We start from the raw sequence: 24,341 nt of genomic DNA, 5'->3' as shown, positions 1-24,341 counted from the left end.
TCACAAATTAAAAAAATACCATTCAGGCTGTAAGCACAGTAACCTAACTTAATTGTGAAACTCTGAGTTTGGCTGTACATCTATTTAATTTAACTCTGTTTTGTGAACTTAAAAATATATATCATCCTAATTCGTTTTGGTTATTCCTATGTGACTTTGAACGCGGCATGTCGTGAAAGCTGGAGCGTCTATCGCTGCTAAGCAACTAGCCATCTCATATCATATGATGCTCCAGAGTATCAGCCCCTCTGATTGGTCGGTGGGAACAGCACCGACCAATCAGCAGCGAGATTGTTATTAACCTGTTGGAAGTTGATGTTTGGGTATTTCGGTGTGAAAAGATGTCGCTCAATCGGGGCATCGGTAGTGTACAGGTAATGTTTTTTAGCATTACTTATTTTATTTACCCGCTATCTGGTAGTATTGCACTATCGACATATTAGCATGTACTGTCAGTAAAGCGCGGGCCAACAAATGTAACTATCATAGCAAGCTAACGTTAGCTGGTTAGCTGCGGTCAGTGTTGAGTTACCATATCAACGCAAGTGGACCTGCACAACTCACGTCGTGGGCTAAATTAGCTCTTTCTGGGAGCTTACCGCTACATGCTAACGTAACTAGCGTCTTTGGTTTTGGTCATACAGCTAACATGAACCCATGGTTGTCTTTTCCTTCCAGTACATGACAAAAAAGACACCGAAAAACGTAAAGTTTCAACATGTCAAAAGCCGGCTGGACACAGGTAACCTGTACATTTACAGTTGTAACTAATTTACTACTGTGTGATAAGCTAATAAATGATTTATAATGATTTTTTTTACTGTCATTTTTGTATAATAGGATGCAGCCTTTCAAAATATCTGGAAAAACTGGAGGAGGTTAACAAAAGTGAGTAACTCATTTGAAGAGGAATCATCATTGGCAAGTGTTAATATCATGTTTTATTTATCTACCCAACTACATGTAGTTACTTTGTTTGGTGCACTCATACATCTCAGATGTTTGTATGTGTTATATTGGGAAATCCAGCTTGGCCCTTCGTTTCCCCAAAGATGTGTGGTTTCCTCTTCTCTGTCTGCCCGTGTGCTTCAAGAGGTAAACTGGAGAAGCCCTAACCCGCTGATATTTGCCAGTTAAAGAGCTTCTTTGTTGACGGTGGTCGTTTTGTGTCGACCCGTCCTCTGATCTTTCAGGGATAAGTGAAACTAATTCCATCATGAATGGAGGATTTGCACTGCTGTCCACAAGTGTTCCTCTGTGTGACTGTGTGGAGGACATGCTTGTCAGGTGCCAGCAGTGGTATGTGAGCCAGTGAGGTCACACCGTGGATAATAACAGCGCAGATAAATTTGTCTGAGCAGCGTGATTTGGGTGCAGTAGTAGGGAGGTTTGGCTGGAAGGTAGCATGGGAACAAACAGGGCGGAGCCGAGCTTTAGTGAAGCTTTAGAGGGGGATGAGGAGAAGGAGGACCTGCAAGACCCGGGTGAGTTGTCCGTAGCACGGCTACATGGGATAGATGGAGTAATCATCACGGTTGTTTTACTAGATTATGTAATTGTCGAACACAACGATTTTTCCAGGGTGCAAAGCTGGTATCTTCAGCTACAGCGGCCATTCTCAATGAGATATGTCACGACTGTCATCGGGGCTTTGTGGTCCCCTTCCTCCTATAACCCTACTCAAATGTAACCACATTTCCCACTTTCTTTCAGATTACCGGTATCGAAAAGATGAAATCTTCAAGCGGTTAAAGGTGACAACGTTTGCACAATTGGTGAGCATTAATGCATTTATTTCCTTGCGGTCCTGTTTCCTCCTGTGAGATTTCTGTGTCGTACTCGGTGGATAACTCCAGCCAGCAGTTATTTCTGTGGCCTGTATTTAGGAGGTGATGGAAAGAATGCAGTGAGAAACGCAGTGATTAATAATTAATGTACTACTTGTGTGAATACTTATGGACAGACTGCTCTGAATTAATTTACAGACTCCAGGGTATCATGCTCTTGGCACTCTTACTTCCAATTTCTTTGCATTTTTTCTTCCAAAGTACATGCATCTTAGGTTTCTGAACTTGCCTTTTCACACCAGGTACTTCAGGTAGCCTCCGTATCAGACCTGAATGAAAGTGAGATTGATGGTGAATTGCGCGGCCCAGAAGGTAACTAGCAGAATAAGAACTTTATTCATGTCCTGCTTGATACCAAATGGGTCATTCACATGATAAAACACATTTAACTTGGGTCACTAACGTTATTATTACGTATTTCCTACTCCCCGTTGCTTAGCAGACAGTCTGTCCGTGGTGTCTGATGTCGACCTGGAGTGCCTGTCTGAACACGCCAACGGCTCCCCGCAGGCGTCGCCTCATTCACATCGGCAGGATGCAGGAGACACCGGGGACATCTGCTACTCCTCCAGGTCCACACTGCTGAGGTACTGAACAGCGCTGCACCCTTTAAAGCCTTACTGAGTACCTCACACTGTACATGGCACACCATATCGCTCCGAGTTTGGTGGTCAACCTTTATGCGAATTGTGCCGCTGCGCCTGGCGTTGGTGCCGTGTTCTGCCCTCTCAGGATGTGCAGCTGCAACTCTCTCTGGTTAACTTTTGTGTGCTAGAGTTTCAGGAGTAGTGGGCTCCTACTACATTCAATAGAATGTTAAATGTTGTGAGAACCGCAAACTGAACTCCATTTACATCCATTTTGTTCGCGTTGAGGCCGAATCGGGCCGAATAAAACCAAAACGATCTGCATGGCTAAGAGCTACGAAGAGATAAGTGAGAAGATGTTTTTATCATTTTCTGTGAACTGGCCCTTTAACTTCTTGTTCTGTGTCTTAACTGTGTTCCATACATTCACACTGTCATACTAAGTCACACCCAGCATCCAACAATCACAGCCCTGAACCACAAGCACACCTGTTTATCACATAATCACCTCGCTCAAGATGTTCTCAGCCCCCCAGGGTGTAACTCTATCTGTGGCCTCTGTAATGGCAGAGCTGTTAGGTCACCTGCAGCTTGTGGGGAGGACAGATGGAGAGAGAGTAGGGCAGCGCTGGGGTGAACCTACACAAGGGGAAAGTGGTGTTCTGGTGTTCTCCTACAGTGTTTGGCTGCGCTCCACGCTCACGTCTTCCTCCTCGAGGCTCCGGTTTCACGTTCACTGGTTTCCACACTTGGAGAACAACCCCTCCGTTACTGTCCTGTACTGACTTATCACCGACTGTTACAGACAGTAGAACGGTACCAGAGGGTAGAGAAGGGGTGTGTCCACCATTGGTGCCATGGAAAATATGTGTCTACTAGCCAACAGAGTGGACTCGTTAAAGAGTTCAATCAACACTCTAAATCCGTGCATATGGTTGTCTGACCTGCCTTAGAGTAAAAGTAAAGCTACGTTAAGTATACTTATATTTAACGCTATATTAATGGTTCAACACACCAGCAACAGTTGCATAAAACTGAAATATAAGGAACATGAAATGATTTAAATAAATAAATGACTTTCTTTCAGTTTCTTTGCCAAGTTGCCACTGCATATAGTGAGTCACTCTGGCGTCATAAACAAAGACTGACCTCATCTCGTCCGTTGTTTTCTTATGTTGGATACCTAACTGTGCATTATTGCTTCCTTATTAACATACAGAGTGCCAGAACACAATAAATGTCTTTAAAAGCCAAACCTGTACAAACAAGGAATGCAAAGAAATAAGAATGAAAAACACAAGTCGATATCAATTTATCAATTAATTGAATGGTATACATGAAACTTTAAAAAGGTGATGAAACAGTCTCAATCTCATACTTATGCCTCTTTATGACCTACATAAGTAGACCATCAGAGAGAATATTGTTTATTTCTTGATAGTTATTATTAATGCTTGTCGTCAGATCCGATTCCCTGTAAAATCAGACATGGTGATGGTTCAATGGTTCACCAGAAACAGACATATTGCTGGGCCCGCTGGAGGGAAGGGAGGCACGGGAGAACCAGAACCAGGACTGAGCGTGGCGGACTGTCAGACCCTGCTGCAGTAAAACTAACGGGACTCTGGTGCTCTGGAACACCACTGGTTGTGTCCACAAGGAACCGCCAAAATCAACTCTGAATGAAAGCTCCTCGTGGCTTTAATCAACACATTTCTGTGTTTGTGACACAAGTGTTGCAGCCTCTAACGTTGTGCCTGTTGCAGTGTTATTGGTGGCGTGGGGGAGCTGAACGTGGACAGCAACCATCAAGAGATGGAGAAGGAGTCGGTGTCGCGCCTCGAGCTCGCTGACAGGCTCTACCCCGACTGCCCCTACCTGCTGCTGGACGTGCGGGACCGCGACCAATACGACTGCTGCCACATTATCAGCGGTAGGTGATTAACAAAGCAAAAACATGAAGCCAGATCATCAGACTTCTCATGCAAAACAATCTGTCTTGTTGTTTCTCTCTCTCTCCAACAGCACACAGTTTCCCCATCGCCACGCTGTCTCGAACAATGAACCCCTACACCAAAGGCGTGCTGGAATACGTATCCTGCAACACGAAACATTGACCTGTCCGGCTTTTTATGTCGCAAAATCAGTGTGGGGGCTCTTTGAAACTCAGTGAACTGAACTTAACCCACACACTGTAGAAAAATACAGCAGGGAAGATCATCATCATGTACGATGAGGATGAGAGGATGGCCAGCCAGGCAGCCACCGTCATGTGTCAACGAGGGTTTGAGAATCTGTTCCTGCTGTCTGGAGGTAAAGTATTGTTGTTGCTTCCTTTAAAAGTCATAGATTTCATCTCAAGTGTCGTATTTGGAGGACAGATGGATGTTGTCGTCTCCCAGGTTTAAAGGTAATCGCTCAGAGGTTTCCAGAAGGGATGACGACGGGCTCCATCCCGACCTCGTGCCTGTCCTCCCCCACCTCGCTGAGGGCGAAGAGGAGCTCTGTGTCGCTACCGGCAGAGAAGAGGTGGCGGTTCACGCCAGACGAGCTCACCAAGATCCAGGAGCAGCTGGAGGAGATACTGATCCCCAGTAACTCCAACAGTAAGAACACCGTTTGTTTTTTACAGCTGCCAAGACACAAAAACTGGTGCTTGTGGCACAATTATTGAAACCACTCACTCAAGTATCCATTGACCCGGTACAATGGCCCTTCCCTCCTGATTGCTTTGCTCCATGAAGTCATGAATCAGAATTCATGAGCACCAGAACTCTCAAAAGCTACGTCTACCACTTCCCGTTCAGTGTGTGTGTGTGTGTGTGTGTGTTCACCGCAGGCTGCATGTCCAGCCGCGCATCAAGCAGCAGCAGCAGCAGCAGCTCCACGTCTAAAGCCTCCAGCGCCCGGAGTCGACAGAGTTCCTCTGCATCTGGGACGGACAGCGCCAGGGTTCAGAGCAGCAGACCCTGGAAATAACCCCCCCCCCCCCTACACAAACAAACATACCTCCAACACAAAGTCCATAACGAACATAACTACATCTAGTTTCATTGTCATACTGCGTTCTCTTCCACCTCTGGAGATGTTACGTCAGACTGAAGTATTTTCCCCTTGAAGCTTGTTTTTTTCTCTTATATTTAATAAATGCTGATATGTGAATGTTTGCACAGAGCCTCGTCTGTGAACCTGACAACCGATGGAGTTTTTTTGCACTCAAATGCATTTTTCATGTCTCACTATTACAGATAATCACTTCATTCTGTTCAAATCTGCTCATTTTTCTGTTCTTAAACATTGTTTTGTCCAGAGAGGTCCAGCTTAACTCCATCAGTGTGACAGCCAACAAAAACAAAATGGCATCGGTGAAATGAAGGACATGCTGGGAAACTATGTATTACATGAGATGCAATTAATATGTCAAAGAGCTTGATCCATTTTGTAAATTTAAGAAAAGCTCTTCTGTATTTTTGTAATTTTCCTCCACATTGTCACATGTGAGTCCTAAACCGACGGCCTTCTTATGCAGTGACGTGACTGGTTGTGTGTGTGTGTGTGTGTGTGTGTGTGTGTGTGTGTGTGTGTGTGGATTAAAGTAACTGATGAGCCGACGCCTTCAGACCGACGGACGGGTCGTGATCGCAGCGTCACCGAAGGAAGGAAACGGGCTGTGACCGAAGCACCAGCAGCGCTTCAGTGACGGCCGCATTGACGAACAGTACTGCTGACGTGTGGCCTTTGGATTCGTTGGCATGTTCGTGACTTGTTGATCGGTTTCCTCTGGATTCACTCACACAGTCTATCAGTGCATTTATTTAAGGTATGGACGACAGTCAGTCTTAACTCACATGAACAATCGGATCACATGACCTTTGTAAATTAATGTCAAATAAAGTGTATAATTGTTTGCTGTGTCGTTTCCTCGTCTTAATGAGTCTGAAATGTTGACAGCAAGTCGCAAAAGCAGCTCAATGATTGATATTCAATGGCTTATAATTAGATCTTCTGTTGAGAGAGAGGCTGATGTAATTCAGTCGTTTACTGGATGACGAATGTAACATCCTCTGATCACATCTGGGTAAAAACAAATGTAAAAACGAAAATCTATAAGAATGAGATAAGATTGGCACAGAAAGTGCCAGGATGAGGATGAGATGGGGAGAGATTTATACTCTGTATTTAGTTATTGATGTTCTTTGACCAGCTCTGAGTAGAGAGAGGTTTAAAGGATGTGGAAATAACACGAAGGCGTGAAAGAGGACGTGTCTTATGTGCACAAACAACGTGCACCCAATTAAAAAGATTTGAAATCATGAAGTTTTCAAGTGTGCTTATTTATTCGTCTGTGATTTTCAGTGTCTGAAGAGTCATGACGTATGCGGAGGTATTTACAGATGACGTTTGCAACAATATCCTCTTCCAACTGCACACACACACACAGATTAGTAGGTGTTCTTGGAGGTGTGGTCCATGATCGCCATCAGAGCCAGCCAAGTCTCCTGGGCAGTCGGGATGATCTGATTGGCCGGCAGGATGAAGCCGTAACGGCCAGTGTCCCTCAGCTCGAAGGTGTAGGAGTACTTGATGCCCTGGTTGTAGGTCCAGTCGATGGTGTTGCCGCTGGCTTGGTCTACGATTGAAACAGGTACTGTTAGAGTATTTCTGGATAGAGATGGCAGCCATAATAGAGTGCTGCAGGGAGGACTTTGTTTTTGTAGGCCAACCAGGAGGTTAGCATCGCACTGGTGCAAAGAGACATTGGGATTTTCCAATGGATTTTGGATTATTGCAAAAAAAATGAAGTCTTTGGCTTTCTTAGAAAAACGAATGCGCTAACTTTTGGTAAGATATCGTAAGAACAGTTGCGTGAAGAAACATTAGAACCAGTTTGTGGAGTTGAAATACTTCCGACTTACAGATGGTGTTGATGATGCTGCCGTATCTGTAGCTGGTACCGTACAGAGAAGCCAGGTCAGTGATGGCCTTCTTAGCCAGATTGTGCTGTGGGAAGAGATCACCACAATCACAGAGGAACCTTTAGTTATCGCTTCTCATATTGCTGCATATTCTTACATTCCTGACATAACAGTAAAAAGTGCAACAAACTAATGAGCCCAGAGGAATCGCTTTTCCCAGTTTGATCGTAAAACATAATCGAAGTTCTGGGTAAAAAAAAAAGAGTCATAAAAGGCAAAGAGTGTGATTTCTACCAGCTCGGTCTGGTGCTTGACTGGAGTCGTGGTGTAGCCGTAGGGGTACAGGAGCATCTGAGAGTAGGAATGGATGGAGACGAAGGCCTTTAAGTTACCGTGGGACTTCACAAAGTCCACAATGGACTTGACCTCAGACTCGGAGTGAGCCCTGCTTCCTCGGTAGGTCTCTGAGCAGGGGTTGCCGCTGGCACCGGCTCCTACACACAGAGACAACAACAGAGTCAGAAAAACCTCCGTCTGTCTCTAAATACCCTCTGACCACTCGGTGCCTTCGATACTCATGATACAAGCGTCTCCGTCAAATACAAAGGGGCAAAAACATGACATGTTGTGATCATCAAAGTATTTATAATCATTACAGAGCCAGAGGAAGAGGCTAATATTCAGAGGAAACAGTTGAAGTTTCAAAAATAAGTATTGAGGATGACATGGAAGCCGTCGTCGATTTCAGACTTTACCTCCAAAACCAGCATCCCAGTTCCTGTTGGGGTCGACTCCCACACAGCTCGTGCCGGGGTTGGGCTTCCTGGTCTTACGCCACATACGGTTCTGGAATCATCAGAGTAGCTCATCACAATTTGTCACTTTTAAATCACCGCGTGTGTTTTACGTGTACTTTGGGACCTCGACAGGGTCGAGAAACCCTATCGGAGCATGAATGGATATTGTCAATGGAAAAGGTGAAAGTGGCAGGAAATCATTCTTGAATCAGTGAAAACAATCTGTCACTGAGACACTCACTGAGGTGTGAGTGTAGTAGAAGCCATCGGGGTTGGTCACAATCTCCACGAAGATGTCCATCTTGTTGAGGATGGCGGTGATGGCGGACTCACGTCCATAATCAGTCACAATCTACTCACACAAATGTCAAGAACACGGCAGTCAGTGTGACGCCGGTCAGTGGCGAAAAGCTGCGGAGACAGTGAACAATGGGAGAATTGTCAAAAGCACCTTTTTGGCGAACCACGTGCCGCTGGCCTGAGTGACCCACTCCCTGGAGTGGATTCCAGTGTCGATCCAGATGGCGGGACGGTTGGTTCCACCGGTGCTGAACTACAGCAGAGGAAAGTAGCAGTCAAACTACAAGTCAACTTCTAAAAGTGTTATTATTTAACATCTCATGATGGAGCAAGTGCTCAACTGATCCACGACCCTCTATGGAGAACAATGGCTTGTTCTATTTGTGGTCGTTCATTGTTTTTGTTGATTGAATAAATCGATTTCTCTGTTTACCTTGAGCACATTCAGGGGACGACCCTGGTAGCTCTGACCGATCACGATCTTGCTGACCAGGTTGGGATTCTCAGCCACCAGCATGTCCTGGAAACTGTAGATCTAAACCGAAGACAAAGACGGTTTCGGGTTGTGACATCATTCTGTATTGCGCTGGTTGCTCCTGATTGAGTTTAAATCTGTTGTTGAAACACTTTGGGATGCAACATAGAAATCTAGTTGCGGTGCTGCACTGAGGAGCCTTTGTTACGAGCGTGGACCGATGAATGAACGGGCATACAGGGCACAGGCCCAGGGGCCCCCAGGGGCCCCCCCGGCTTCACCGACAAACTGTCACTCAAAGAGACATGTACCAACCAGGAGGAGATTACTGACCACAAAGAACAACAAAAAGACTGCAAAGAGACCAAAACAACTGCAAAAAGATGCAAAACAGATGCAAAGAGACAACAGATGACCACAAAGAGACACAAAACAACGACATAAAGACATAAATGACCACAAAACAACGACAAAGAGACGTAAAATACTACAAAGAGACCATAACATCTACAAAGAGATGCAAAAGAAATGCCAAAAGATTAGAAAGAAACTCACGACGACGATGAAAAGGGGAAAACAACCACAAAGAGACACAAAGCACAGAGAGACCCTTAATGACCACACGTCGTGTTGTTGGTCTCTCTCGTGATATGTGACCGAAAAAGAGTTTTCCAGTTTCTCAAAAATCAATCAACAATGAACATACAATGAATGTAATTGTTAAAATCAGACACTAGATAGCAAAGTATCATGATCTGATGTATGACTGCTACAAACACCATCCTGATTTGTTTTCATTTGAATCGTTAGAACCAGGAATTGAGTGTAAATGTGTTGAATGACAGGTGTCTGTGGTATTAGTACGTTCAGTGGGCGTGCGTACCTCGTTGATGGGGTGGTACCTGGAGAAGTCGAAGCTGTCCGTGTTTCTGGGCTCAGCGACACGAGCAGCAGACTCCATCTCCTCCCGCTCCTCATTCAGCATCGCCTGCAGGATGAGGACATTTCAGGACAGCACGTATAACATGTATTCATAGCTTTGGCCCGAAATCTGCTTCAGACTCCCGAAGCACTCAAACTCTAAGCACAGTGGGTTTCGTTCTGTTGGCGGGCCTCGTACCTGAAGGTCTTGGATCATGATGGAGTACTCGATTTGCAGACTCTCCAGGTGGATTTTGACGGACTGCAGGCTGTGGAAGGGAACTCTGATATCCACGGGAGTCGCCACATCGGTCACCCCCCTCCAGAAGTCCAGCTGGAAGGAAACACAGATATCAAGTCCTCGGAACAACGGTTTAACCGCACTCATTTGTGTTTTTATTTTAGAATTCGTGTAAGTGGAGGATAACTGACCTCGAACTCGACCATGTCCTCCAGGTCCTTGATAAGAGCCAGCTGGACTTCATCCTGTGCAGTGATGCGAAGCACCTGATGACTGAAAGGAGAAGCACAATGTTTTACATCCTTAGACTCAACTCAGACCGCCCAGACCAGGGGTGTCAAACATACGGCCCGCGGGCCGCATCCGGCCCGCCACGTCATTTTATGTGGCCCGCGAATCCGCCAGCAAAAAAAATAAAAAAAAATAAAAAAAATATTTTTATTATTATTTTTTTTTTTACAAAAATTAAAAGTTAGATGTGAAAATAAAAATATCCCCATGGTCGAAATTATGAGATAGAAAGTCGAAGTGATGAGATAGCATGTTGTCTGTGTGCCGACATTAAAACGATCACAACAGGTGGACAGGAGATGCAACAACCCATAAAGAGGATTTACAACAAGTGATCGTGTCTTTCTCAACATGCGTACTTCTCTGTACTTGTAAACTCGTGGACTTGTGAAACGTCATCAGTCTCAGCCCAAGTACTGTTCCAATTCAAAGTTCACATCGAGCGGAGATGTTTGAGTATAAAAAAAACTTTGAGTTGAGCCATTCGCGCCGCCGGTCTCACCGGGGGCTATTTGTGTTCATTCGCACTGGACGCGTCGGAGAGGGGGCGGGGCTTATCGCCCTGAAAGCCGTTCAACTGTCCGCCATTAACCATGGAAACAATAACCTCTATTTCTGCTTAGTACGTGTTGTGGAAGTCACAGATATCCCGGGAAACTCAACTAAATATGTTAGGAGTGGTTACATTTACAACCGGCCCTTTGAGGGCGACCGTGATGCTGATGTGGCCCCAGAGTGAAAATGAGTTTGACACCCCTGGCCCAGACGCAGAGAGACGTTGGCTCACATGGGGTGACGTAAGACTGACACGGCTCTGCTGAAACTTCCTCAGAAAAACAAAAGCCGCTGCATTTATTATAAAACTGGAGTTATCACTTTAGGTATCTGAAGCAAGTTTACATTGGCAGCTATCGACTGTTGCCTTCAGTTTAGAATAATAAATATTATAGGTGCTACATATTGAGTCATTATTCTTTCACATTTCTGTACACGTACAGGTCACTCACAGCGTCTCTGGCAGACCCACTTACCCCTCAAACGTCTCCTTGCCAAGAACGGCCACGAACAGCGCGGCGAGTGCGAGCAGCCCCCTCATCCTGACCCAGTGGTGTGAACCTGGCGGGGCCCAAACACAGGCTTTTATGGCCGAGCGCAGCGGGGTCACGTGTTCAAACCCACAACCTTGCTTAAGTTGACCGAGGTGTGTTTCAACGGCTGCTCCGTTTCCCACGCCAGCGTGGAGATAGCAGAACACAACGTGCATGTTTATGACATGCAAACTTGTGTTCAGTTTACAAAGTCTGCCCGGTTTTGTTTTTTGGTTCTGTCTGTCTGTAGAGTCCATTAAGTTAATTATGTTTGTGATGAGCTGTTTGATCCTTTCATTTATAATATGTTAGAAAATGCACAAGATGACAGACCAAAGGGTTTGCTTTGTCTAAAACTATAAATGTATTCAGTTTATGATTATACAAAACAGAGAAAAGCGGCAAAGCCTCACATTTAAGAAGCTGGAACCAGAGAATATTTCATGTATTTTATATATAAATCATGTATTTATTCTTTGTTTCTTTATTGGCAGCCAGAGGATTTACAATTGCCAATGCTTTACCTCACACATGTTTTACCAGTTATACATCACAACACACTCTTGCTGTAATATTAGATAATATTAGATTCATATTAGATTTTCCCTCCTCAATAAATGTGGCTCTATTTTTTGTTGTCAGACTTTAAGAGCTTTTACTTTCCTATTACCCAATATGGTAAAGTTGTATTGATGCTTTCTTTGTTTTATTTTTTTTTTAAAGAAGACGAAAGAAGAAGAAGAAGAAGAAGAAGAAAGAAGAAGAAGAAACCATTTTTATTATCATATACATTTTTTTAGACAGATATTTATGCCATCTGACCTTTCATTCTGTGTCTTTATTTCATCATTAGATTTTGTCACTTTGTCACTTTTTTCCTGTAAATGTTGTGAGGATATCTACAGAGTGAAGATATGAAAAGAAAACACAACGAAATGAGTTCTAAATTGACAGCTCAAGATGGAGTCTCGCTGCTCAACAGGAAGCCGCCGGCGTCCACCGGGTGTTCCAGCTTCCTCTTTGTATTTGTTTGAAACCAGCTTTTTACTGTGAACTCAACATGTTGGCAGTACAAGACAGATATGAGACAACTTGAGTGGAAAAATTCACATCTGGTGCGTTCGCATGGTTTTGTTTCAAAATACGACACCCAGCCAAAAAATATGTGCCTTCGACATCTAAAAGAGCCACACCTCAGAAAGCATGAGACCGTTTAATCATTGAGCAACGGACTTCAGATAACATTTTAAAATGACTGAAGAATCAAATGCTTTCCTCACATCGATTCCTTCTTCTGTCCTTATCACAAAATATTCATCGCACACCTGAGCATGAACTCATTTAAAGCCAGTGGACATGGCAGCGGCGTAAAGGAGCCTTGACGTTACGCACTCATTCGACGTCCCTCCACTGTACACGGCCAGGCTGTGTTATGCAACCCAGCTGATAAGGACACTGCAGAGGAAAAGTAAAGAGACAGAAGCCGAGACAAGAGTCAGGTGTGGAAAGCACCTGCGGGAGAGTTTGTGATTCACAGAGACTTACAGTAAAGCCGACGGCGTGTCCGTCCACGTCCATGTGTCCTTGAGCGGGACAGCGAGCTCCTACCTGCCCGGTGTAGGCATCAGTGAAGGAACCGGCCAAGGCCACGAAACACAGACGTGTCTCAACTCTGTTTTGGTCACAATGAAACAGCATTTTGAAAATATTTAACTTCCTTATTTTGATGTAATCTTTTCTGCTGAAACATGTAATCAAGAAATATCTGTGACATGGAGGGGCGGGACAGTTTAGTATTCATGCTACACAAAGCTGGAACTGGAAGCTCCACTGATTTGATGTGTCTGGACAATTGTCACTTCAGTGTAATTTGTTTGATTTAAATATGCAGATAACCCCCTGACCACCTCATGACCTCCCGCACTGTCTCTTTATTTCTTCACAGTTTAGGTACCACAAGATGGATCCCACCGTCATCCCACCCAGTCAGCAACATTTGGGTCTGGAAAGTGAAGCCAATGCTGAACCGCCTTAAAGCTGCATTCTCTCTAGTGTCCACCAGGGGGCGACTCCTCTGGTTGTATAGAAGTCTATGAGAAAATGACTCTACTTCTCTCTTGATTTATTCCCTCAGTAAACATTGTAAACATGAGTTTATGTCTCAATCTCTAGTTTCAAGTCTTCTTCAATACAGCATGATGTTCATTTAGTACATTATGGTCCATTTAGAGTCACACAGACCATAAAGCAGGGGATGCTTTAGGGCGGGGCTACACGGTGATTGACAGGTCGCTACCACACTCTTGTCCCGTCTAAGAATTGTCTGTGTTTTCGTCTTACAACTTTAACCCTTTCACAGTGTGTTTTCACTTCATGAATGTTCACTTTTTTGGCCGCCTAAAAGTGTCTTTTTCGGCGTTGGGTTGTCCTTAGCTCCGCCCTCTCTTGTCACTTCTGGTTCCAAAACACCAAGATGGCGACGGACAAGATTACAAACTCGAGGCTTCAAAAACATAGTTGACAAAACCAACGGGAGACGTCACGGTGACGACAGAAGAAATGCTGCAGAAGAAATGACGACATCCCTGGAGACGAGTTTATAGATGCTGAAACATAAAAAAGAAATCTGTATTACAGATGTTGATACCAGATTGCATGGATCACAGCATACACACTCATCAAACCCGGTGCTTCTGACAGAATCCACCATCTGACCTGTCAGGGTGTGACAGCGTTGTTTCCTTTGGAGAAGGCCAGCAGCAGTTCACAGGGGAAGTTGCAAACCACAGTTTCCTGTCAGCTAGGCAACAGCTGTTTGAGAGGAGTTTCAAACAGCTGTTGTTGTGTCATTTAGGTCTCTCTGTGTGTGTCCAATTCAAATTAAAATGTGCATACTGCATTCAAAAATGTATGTTTTTAAAACACACACATATCACCACATTTGCTGACATCTTTCTCTCCCCCTCTCTTTATTTTTTAATTGTTTTATACAATATGTCATGACAACATCATGACACGGACAATAAAAAGAAAACACTTCGGTCGATAAAGCAGCATATCTTGATTCAGTAGCCCACTCGGTTGAATCTGTCAAAACGGTCAAAACAGCATCACATCCTTTGTGTGACAAGAACACGCCCCTTCTGCTCTCCGATTGGTCGTCTTGCGCTCTATTGCCCACTTTCTCTATTCCTATTGGTCAATATGAAGATATATCACAGCGGAAGTCCCCCCCCTTTGAAATCAATGAAAACTGAACCCAAAGTGAGAGCAGCATCAAGCTCGAGAGAAGACGTAAACGTGTTTCCGGAAGTAAGGAATCTGTATTTTCAAAGTAAAAGAAAGAAAAATGCCTGACTCACAACTGTTAAGTCTGCTTTACCATACGTGCAGTTTTCACAATATGTAAGTTAAAAATGATGTGAAGTGACCGTGTGGTGGTAGTCAAATTAAATTAAATTTGTAGAAGTGTTTAGATGGCAGTTTTGTGTCAATTGTATCTTTATTAGTGGTATTGTGTGTTTTTATTTGGACCTGATATGAAATATTTTCTTCAATCTATTTTCAATCGTTTTTATGGGTTTAACAAAGCTATTTATCTGTGGATCAAATGTATTCAATGTGCAACTATTAGACCATAAAAATAGCTTTTTATACACTGATTATATGCTGATTTAAAATGTCATCATACATTTAATATGATCTTTCTGTCTTTTATACATTTTACTTTTGTCCCACATACAATTTTCATCCCTTGATTCTTGCTTTTCATAATGGTATTAGTCAAATAGTTTTTAAGGTAATACAGTTTGTATAACGATATTCCAAAAGGTAAACGTGGCGAACAAGCGCTTTATTTTGAAACCGTTTGAAAGTGCTCACCGGAAACCATTTTGGTAATTCTGTTCAACTTGAGGAATTTTCTCCGAGGAAAAGAACCGGAGAGTGAACCGGGCTGTAGTAGTATTTCTCCGGTCCGTTGTCTGTCACTTTGGGGTTTTTGACAGTTTGTTTTTAGCAGCGGTTCATCTCTTCGCTTTGTTTTTGACCGCCGACGGACCAAAATAAAAAATGGAGATAGAGAAGGAAGTAAAGAAGGTAAGCGGCATCCCCCTCCCTCCTTTCCTTGTGTCCTCGGTCCCTCCGACTGGGGGAACGCCCTGAGAAGGTGTGCAGGAACACGGGGCAGGTGGCGAGAAAAGTAGCGTTAGCGCCGACTTTGATGTTTTGTTTTTCGGCTTTTATTTCGAAAGAGTCACGTTCATTGAGAAAAACAAGAATTAAACGCTCATAAAAAAAGTTGTTCACATGTTAACACTTATTTAGCAAAACAACACACGCCGATGCAAAGTTCTGCATGGATATCATGCAGCAAAGCCTTCTAGTTATTACAATATTGATGTTTTGGTTCACCGACCACAAAATCATGCAAACTGATTCACCAAAGAGTTGTTTAAAATGAATCAGCTGCCGAATTGTAGAGCTGCTCTCAGCAGTGCTTATTCGACATGAAGTTATGTATTCATATTCATGTCTCAAGGGCGTTTGTAATGGAATTTGGTCATGCAAGAAAGAAAAGTCTCTGTGACTTAAAATGTTCTGCAGGTTCTCAGAAAGTGTGTTTTTCTACACAGACAGGGATTATATTTAGACTATAATCTAAAATGCGTCCATTGTATGTTTATTTAGGATCATATAGTTCATTTAAAATCCCCTCATATGATTCTTGCAGACATTTTCTTCTGCTCAGTTGACTTATGACCCCTGGGTCAGCGCAGTGTAACCAGTTAGAAATGTGCTTTCTTTAAAGTCTCCCTGTTCATTATTTGAACTGAAATACCATTTTTTTAAAGTTGTCAAAGGCTTCTTATTGGTGCTGCAGAAACAGGAAGTGTGATTGCAGGCGGCTGGAACTAAACGGCTCCATAGCCGGTGACTACCGAGGTTCTCATTGGTTCTCAGTGACTCATGAACGTGACTCAGACCGGACTGATCATTGATGTCCAAACAACGTCTTTGCAAAGCGTTTCCATTGAACTCATTCACCCTGCGGGCTGAGTCACAATACAAAGTCATCAACTTTGTGTAACCGTGTTCCAAGGAAAGACGCACGCACACAAGTTTAACTTACTTCATTTTAAGATAGTTTTAAAGTTTGGTGCGACTTGATTTCGAGTTAAAGAATCATTTAGCTGGTGTAAAATGAATCCCAAGACTCTCAAAGCTCTATTAAAGGGACATGATCCATTTAATCCTGAAGAGACGCTTCACTGGGATCCACCGACGTGTTCTTAAAACAAACCTCGCCGCTGAGCTCCAGAGGAGAGGGTCCGAGGTGTAGAAGAAGCTAGAGGCGCTCCTCTCTGAGGGTTGCAGAAGCTGAACCACTGACATCATGTTGAACCAGGAGTCTGCCTGCATTCCTCAGCTGTGAGCGTCTTTTGGGTCAAAACGTCTCTCGGACGAGAGGAGGTTCCTGCTGAGACTCAACCAGGCTGCTCAACAGCGTGAGCAGTTGACCATATAAGGTCATCAGCAGCGGTAATGGCTTACGGTGGACGTGAGCGTTGTTTGACACTGAAGAGGATGCAGATGTGAGAGAGGAGGAGCAGTGCAGATGTGAGAGAGAGGAGGAGCAGCGCAGAGGTTCGAGGATCAGTTATTCCGTTTATTTTCCTGACTTTTGTTGTTGCTCGTCGTCCGTTCAGAGGAATTATTTCCTACCTTGAGCATCAAAAATGTTCTGAGTCTGTGTCGTCGGAGAATGTTTTATCTGGGGTGGCCAAACATTGCCTGTTTATAAATGACTTGCAGTACATTTTTAAGATGAACTAGAATAAGACTTGAGCACATTTCTTATAAATTACACTTTATGTACTTTGCACATCCTCGTTTAAACAATACACGTAGATTAGATTTAGTGAAGTTGTTTTCTTAACCTCTGGGCACAGAAACGTGCGTGCGTGCGTCCCTCATACTCCCCCTCATGTGCTCTGTTTCACAGATGACCCTCGGACACGAGTTCGGAGCCGGAGCGGCCTGTTTGAAGTGCAAGGACAAGTGTGACGGCTTCGAGCTTCATTTCTGGAGGTTTGTACAGCTTCTGTCAGGCAGCACGGAAGCGTCAGAAACATGTTCTCCACCTCTCAGTGCCGAGTCCCAGCAGGCTGAGCAGCGTATTCCAGGCGTCCCTCTCTCCAACAGACTCTCAACAGTCACAGTATGGGCCTTTTGTCTGCTGCTTCTGCTGCGTGTTTGGAATAATGGCTTCTCAACGGTTGTTTTTTACCGTCAGCTGTGCTGAAATAAAAGACACGCCTTCATGTCATCAAAGACGGGAGTTGTTCGTCTCTACTCTCCTGGAACTTCTCCAATATTTGTATTTATTCACGTTAAAAAAACAACTCTGAACATAAAATAAACTACAAAACCCAGACGGCTGACTCCACCACCATGTTGCACTTCCCTATTTGAGTTTATGAGGTTTTTTTCATGGATTTTAGATTTCTTTTCTCGTAAACGAGCCACTTTAATCTCAGGGTATATCAGAGTTTTCTTGTCCTGTGTAACTGTTGTTCCTTTTACCTACGATGGCCCCAGCAGCACCCCGTCGTAGTTTAACAGAACGACAACATGGGACCGTTTAGGAGCAGCCGGACTTCCCGCGGTTCTCCTGAAACACTGCTCTGTCCGGACAATCATCCACACTCGGCTAGTTTTCCTGAAGACGGCAACGGGTGCCCTGAAGCCCGTCGCAGCACAAAGGCCCACCGCGGTCTGTGGGGGTTTAGTGTGTCTGACCTCCAGCCAGGAATGTGGTACCGTTACACTCAGACACTTGTTTTCTAGAGTTCAAGGCTTTCCTCAACTCCTAAAACATAAAACATGTGAGAACTGTGCTGCATGTCCATAATTTGATCGCACTTCTTTACCGTTAAAGTCCTCTAGCAGCGCTACGGAACAACTGGTAAACGTGCACGGGGTGAGCTAATGCAGAGGGTCGCACTCTTCCACTGATCCTCAGGTGGAGGTAACATGCCGAGATGTGACGGGGAAGAAGAAGCCTGCAAGCTTGTTAACGTGCATGGAGATCATTCTGGATGTAAAATACCTGTAATGTAGTTCATGTCAGCCTTAATGTCAGCCTAGGTTTCCTGATTCTGTTCCCGAGTATAAATGTTGCCATTATTGTTGTTTCTTCTCACCGATGTGAGTATAAACTGGGCTTATGAAGCTCGACACTGCTGAGTGAAGTCTGCGGGCCCGGTCATGCTGAAGCATGCAGCATAGCGGCCATAAATTATGTCATAGTTCCTCTGCAAATATGAAGGCAGCTGTGTCGAGGCATGTGAGAAGAGCAGATATTTGAATATGAATTGAACGCTGGGCTTCATATAACAAGAAAATAAGGCCATTGTTCCACACTGAAGCAAGCATCGATGTGTTGTATAAATCGCTTTAGGAAGTCACATACATAACACATGCATGTGTCTGATATCTGTAACTCTGAAATGTTTCCGTCTTCTTCTCCTCGGACAGAAAGATCTGCCGAAACTGTAAATGTGGCCTCGCGGAGCACAACGTGCAGATGAACTCGGAGGAGAACAAGAAGGTGGGCAAGCTGTTCGAGGACACCAAGTACACGGGCCTCATCGCCAAGCTGAAGACCGACGGCATCCCCAGCTACAAGGGCAACATGGTGACCATCGCGCTGCCCAGCACCGGCACCGCCTACATCGTGCCGCCGAGCGCTTCCTGCACTGTGGTGCCTCCGTCGGCCACCGCTGGTTCTGTGCAGCCTGCTGGAGCCGCTGCAGGCTGGGCACCCAGCGGCGCTCAGGCCCAGGCTCAGGCCCAGGCTCAGGCCCAGGCTCAGGCCCAGGCTCAGGCCCAGGCTCAGGCCCAGGCTCAGGCCCAGTCTCAGGCCTTACCAGCCGGCCTCACACCTTCCAAGGTTAACAAAGTGCCGGTTGCTGCCGGCGCCACGTCAGCCAATCTGGTGCCAGTCCCCAAAGATGTGCCGATGACGTCTGTCACCTATGAGTGGGCGCCACCGGTGGCCAATAAGTATCTGGTAAGAGTTCAAACGAATGCTACAATCGAGGCTTTAATTCCATTTGTTTTGATAGTTGATTCATCATTTACAGTATTGTATATGAAATGAAAGGTTGGTAATCTTCTTCAAAATATTTTTGATAATTTAGTTGAAATTCTCATTGCATCCTGACAGCTATGAACCAATCTAATGCTCTGAAAAAAAACTAAATATCCAGTATTAGTGAGTCACAGGACTGTAGTCAGACGTGTAATGGTTGGACTTGTGAGATCCTGAAACAGGATTTAAGATTCTTCAGCCGGCATATTTTGAGATATTTGATCACAATAATGAATTATGATTAAAAAGAGGATATAGTCACCAGCTCTCAGCGTTTCTCTGATCTGGTGCTTGGAGTTGCTACCAGGACGTCTTGTGTGTTTAGTCTAGCGCTGTACCAGTAGGAACCTTGTTCTTCCCCTCTCTCTCTTCCTGATTGGTCCTTAACGTCTCTCCGTGCGCTCTTCTCGTCTCTGTCCTTCATGCAATCTTTCCTTCGTTCCGTCTGAACCGTCTCTTCTTTCTTCTCCCCTCTGACCTCCAGGCGGTGCGTTACATCGAGCTGCTCCCACCAGAGAAGCGCCCGGTGGCCGGGACGGAGGGAGCCGCTTACCGCCGGCAGCAGATGGCCCGCCAGCTGCCCGAGCACGACCAGGACCCGTCCATGTGCCACGAGCTGAGCCCCGCCGAGGTCAAGCAGATGCAGCAGTTCGTCCGCAAGTACAAGGATGAGGCCCTGGGGGTCGGAGACGTCGTGCTGCCTGAGGAGATGGCGCTGGCTCAGGCTGGAGGGCAGGGAGGAGCCGGGGCCGGAGGGGCACCCGGGGCCGGAGGGGCACCCGGGGCCGGAGGGGCACCCGGTGCCGGAGGGGCACACGGGGCCGGAGGGGCTGGGTTTGGGCCGGGAGCTGGGGGCGCCGTGGCTGGAGCAGGTGCTGGTTCCGGCCCAGGGGCTGCAGGCGCCCGTTTTGGGCCTATGGCTGGGGCCGGAGGTGGTGCTGGCTTCGGACCCGGAGCAGCGGGTAGAGGAGACGGAGCCGGTGGTGCTGGACCACTTTCGGGGCCTGGGACCGGACCGTCTGCTGGCTTCGGGCCAGCTGGAGGAGCCATGGGTACCACTGCCACTGCTGGAGCCATCGGCGTCCCTGCAGCGCAGCAGGCTGGACTACCACAGCGGGCCTTTGTAAGCAGCCTCTCTCCTGTACATCCACACCAGAATACGTTTGAATTATGATCTCAGCGTTAACACTGAAGTAGATGTATCCTCGTGTTCCCACAGTGCATTGCTGTCGGTCATGATTAAACAGGACACTAGGTGGAGCCATGAGACCGACTCTCAGGACGATTTCATTCTAATTCAGTGGGTCGTGAGTCACATCCCCACCGTGTGCAGCCACTTCTTCTCTCTGTGTGGAGTCTTGTGATTGAAGACGCCTTCTCTCTCTCTTCACCATGTTCTCACGTTCTCCTTCTCCTCCTCTCTCAGCCTCATGCTCCGTCTTTATTCCTCACGGTACGCTCTCCTCTCCCGGCAGGGAGCGTCTTTAACAACTGTGCGTTCACTCATCGCTACCTTCCCCGTACCTCCACCATCTTGATTCCTAACATCGGTGTTTATAAAGGGGATTCTTCACCTTCAGTGAGTCCAGGGCAGAAGGTTCAGATGTTCCCTGATAGAAGATCAAAGGAGGCCCTCTTGACTTTGAGATGGAGTCAAAGAGAAGGATGTTGGCCTTTGTGTAGACCGACTGGAAGTACATCATAATTCTTTGTTATTATTAAAGGACATGAAAGAAATATTTTGGGGACAGGATGCATCTCACTGTTCTAACACAGTATTCTATTTGTGTACAGTTAGATATCCATACATTGTACTCCATCTAATACATGCATTGTGTGTCGTAATCAGGAAAACTTACAATTTAATGACAATAAATCAATCAACAAAAAGTAATTTATCAAACAAACATTCACTGGTGATTGGCTGAGAAGCGCTCCTAAATAAAGCGAGGAATCCAACCCTCCACCGTACTGACCGTCTCTTCTCCGCTCCCTCCCAGTCGTGCCATCACTGCCAGCAGCCGATGCGTGTGGGCGAGCCGGCCGTCTACGCCGAGCGGGCCGGCTACGAAAAGATGTGGCACCCGGCGTGCTTCGTGTGCTGCACCTGCCAGGAGCTGCTGGTGGACATGATCTACTTCTGGAAGAAGGGAAAGCTGTACTGCGGACGCCACTACGGAGACAGCGAGAAGCCGCGCTGCGGAGGCTGCGACGAGGTGAGGGAGGGTTAGCATCGGGAACGCCTCCGATACAGCGTAACATGCTGGATCGGGTGTCGGCAGTTCAGGTGCCAGAATCGTTATCGGGAAGGAAGAAATGGTTTCAGAACGTCTCTATCAATAGATATGATCGTTTCAATTCCTTGAAAAGTATTAGTAGGTCATCAGTAGCACCAGATGACCTACATTTGGGTTTGTGTGTCCACAGCTGATCTTCTGTAACGAGTACACTCAGGCGGAGGGCCAGAACTGGCATCTGAAGCACTTCTGCTGTTTTGACTGCGACTGCATCCTCGCCGGAGAGACGTACGTGATGGAGAACGACAAGCCGGTCTGCCAGCCGTGCTACATGAAGAGCTACGCCGTGGTGAGACTTTCCTCCTGTCTCTCTTTGTTCATTGGAAGCTCTTATCCAAACCTCAATTTAGGACTCTTAGTCTGTAGGTTTAGGTTGACGAGAGTCCTGTCTCACCTACAAATATGTAGAATTCTCTTGGAAATAGAAGTCGGATCTAGATTAACGTCAGTAATGTCCCAGTGGCAAAATCAAAAAAATGAACGGAGGCCATTATAATGAAGATTTTTATATAGTTGTCCAGTGAAGTATTGTTAATATTTGAAACAATGCAATACATCAAATGTTTTCATTTGGTGTGAAAGCGTTTCACACACGTCGAGCAGCAGAGCTCACAGTGACACCGATATCAGAGAAGGATTGTAAATCAATATTTGATTTATCTTTCTCTGTACATGTTCATGTTCGCACCTCTAGTGCGGCTACAGTGGAGTTTGATTGGAGTTTTTTGTTCGTTGAAAAGACGAAATGTCTGAAGCCTAAATGGAAAGCTTGAATAAGAAAGTGAAACGCCGACTGTTTGCCTTGACATCATCGTGTCCTCCGTCAGAAATGTGCCGCCTGCCAGAAGTCGGTGGAGCCCGAGGCCCAGAGGGTTTCCTACGGCGAGTACCACTGGCACGCCGAGCCGCACTGCTTCAAGTGCTCCGGCTGCTCCAAGGGCCTGGTGGGCCAGCGCTTCATGGCGGTGCAGGGCTTCCTGTTCTGCTCCGTGGAGTGCAAGAAGAAAAGCGTGGCGTAAGAGGGGCCCAAGCATCTCCTCCACAGCCACTCGTGAAACCAGGATGGGGTTCGGCTGAGACGAGGACCGGAGCGGGAAAAGCAAAGACAACACTGGTGCAGCTGCACATGGGGAGGGGTGGCTTTGGTTGCGTTGACGTAGCGTGCCTGACATCTCTAATACATTTGGCTGCTCTTTTTTTGTCCGTAGCAGAACCAGATCACAGTGTTGATAAATCCGTCGCATCACTTTATCTGCCTTTAAATCAGTCCTCTTCCTTCAACAAGTCTTCTTACTGATGAGATTAATTTTGTGTTGTCAGATTTCCTGATATCAGTCTGGTGTGTTTCATGGTATTGGTGCGGTTCTACTCCTCTAGAAGCTGCCGTTGATTTAATGTGACAGCTTTTACTGAGACTACTGAGACTCTCCTCTGTGCAGCAATATCAGGGTACTCCGGACCAAACCGAATGGAAATCATAACTTTTTGTTCAAGAAACTCAACTTTCTTAATTTCATTGAGAGATTTTGAAATAAATGGCCAACACTTTGATAACAATGCATTGGGCTGCTGGAGTTTTGTTGCACATCATCCAATGAGGTGTATGAGGTCGTATTTTCAAAGTGTTTTAAGGCAAAAAACGATGTGAAAACCGTCCAGTGTACACCATCAGTGACCAGTTCATGTGGATTATTGCACGACAGCGAATGAACTGGTAACACGGTAATAATACTGCCAATGTTGAATCAGAGAATGCTGTAGAATTGATCTTCACAGAAGATTCAGCCTCTGTATTAGATTATGTTTGACTGTACAGGTGTTTGGATCTCCATTAGCCTCCACAAAGCGGTATCGCATGTTGGATTATAGATTTAGAAATAAAGTAAAATTCTGTATAAATAAAAAGGGAAAACGTTAAACGAACCAATCACAGAGTGCTGAAGACAGTTATTGTTTTTCATCCAAAGGGGCCCTGATGGATGTAAACTGTCAGGTTGTTGTGTGGGAATGAAGGCATGGTCCCCGAGGACTTGATGACTTCAGGAGAAACGGCTTCACGTGAAACCGTCGTGTGCCATGTACCTCCATTTCATCCAATAAACTGCACGTTAACATCTTTTTCTTTTGTAAATGTATAATTTGACGAATATCCACTCTTTGCATGAGATGAATACCTGATCAACCACGCAGCGACTTTGTTCCACTTCCACAGCTGTGGTCCTCCCACACAGGTGTTTTCACTTCTGCTTGATTAGCCCTGTTCTCCAGACAGCTTGATTTAAACATCCCTCACACGTCCGTTTGCACCGCTGTCAGCATCAGAGCAGACCCGCAGGTGCGGCGGCTTAAGTGCTCCACGACAGCCGGGTAGTGCAGGAAAGTCATGGAAAAGTGTGTTCACACCTGATTTATAGAGAAACTTGGTG

General features: G+C 45.5%; 3 protein-coding genes across 4 annotated transcripts; 2 read left to right on the top strand and 1 right to left on the bottom strand.

Annotated features, from left to right (window-relative positions):
* The first annotated feature begins 340 nt into the window (after positions 1–340).
* On the top strand, positions 341–6,288 carry cep41 (centrosomal protein 41). 2 transcript variants are annotated; one of them, XM_079280892.1, is made up of 11 exons: positions 341–374; positions 679–742; positions 841–888; positions 1,714–1,775; positions 2,090–2,159; positions 2,290–2,434; positions 4,201–4,367; positions 4,460–4,527; positions 4,633–4,747; positions 4,837–5,040; positions 5,274–6,288. In XM_079280892.1, exons 1-11 carry the CDS (start codon positions 342–344, stop codon positions 5,411–5,413), a joined length of 1,116 nt encoding a protein of 371 aa, XP_079137018.1. In that variant the 5' UTR covers position 341; the 3' UTR covers positions 5,414–6,288. The 2 variants fall into 2 exon arrangements, with proteins under 2 accessions (XP_079137018.1, XP_079137017.1); XM_079280891.1 differs by having other exon boundaries at positions 2,287–2,434.
* A 483-nt stretch (positions 6,289–6,771) lies between these two features.
* On the bottom strand, positions 6,772–13,056 carry cpa5 (carboxypeptidase A5). The gene is made up of 12 exons (XM_079269147.1): positions 13,009–13,056; positions 11,407–11,491; positions 10,276–10,357; positions 10,043–10,177; positions 9,806–9,910; positions 8,881–8,982; positions 8,599–8,700; positions 8,389–8,499; positions 8,106–8,196; positions 7,645–7,844; positions 7,351–7,435; positions 6,772–7,064 (listed from the first exon to the last, which is right to left on the bottom strand). The coding sequence occupies exons 2-12, from the start codon at positions 11,469–11,471 to the stop codon at positions 6,877–6,879; spliced, it is 1,266 nt and encodes a 421-aa protein (XP_079125273.1). The 5' UTR covers positions 11,472–11,491; positions 13,009–13,056; the 3' UTR covers positions 6,772–6,876.
* Positions 13,057–15,387: 2,331 nt separating this feature from the next.
* On the top strand, positions 15,388–23,474 carry tes (testis derived transcript (3 LIM domains)). Its single transcript, XM_079267563.1, has 7 exons — positions 15,388–15,561; positions 17,468–17,553; positions 19,003–19,537; positions 20,103–20,741; positions 21,619–21,834; positions 22,046–22,204; positions 22,743–23,474. The coding sequence occupies exons 1-7, from the start codon at positions 15,535–15,537 to the stop codon at positions 22,932–22,934; spliced, it is 1,854 nt and encodes a 617-aa protein (XP_079123689.1). The 5' UTR covers positions 15,388–15,534; the 3' UTR covers positions 22,935–23,474.
* Positions 23,475–24,341: the final 867 nt, after the last annotated feature.

Source organism: Melanostigma gelatinosum (genome assembly GCF_949748355.1).
Source record: "Melanostigma gelatinosum genome assembly, chromosome: 1".
Taxonomy (NCBI): domain Eukaryota; kingdom Metazoa; phylum Chordata; class Actinopteri; order Perciformes; family Zoarcidae; genus Melanostigma; species Melanostigma gelatinosum.
Note: the sequence above shows the minus strand (reverse complement) of the source record. Positions and strands in the feature narration are given on the sequence as shown.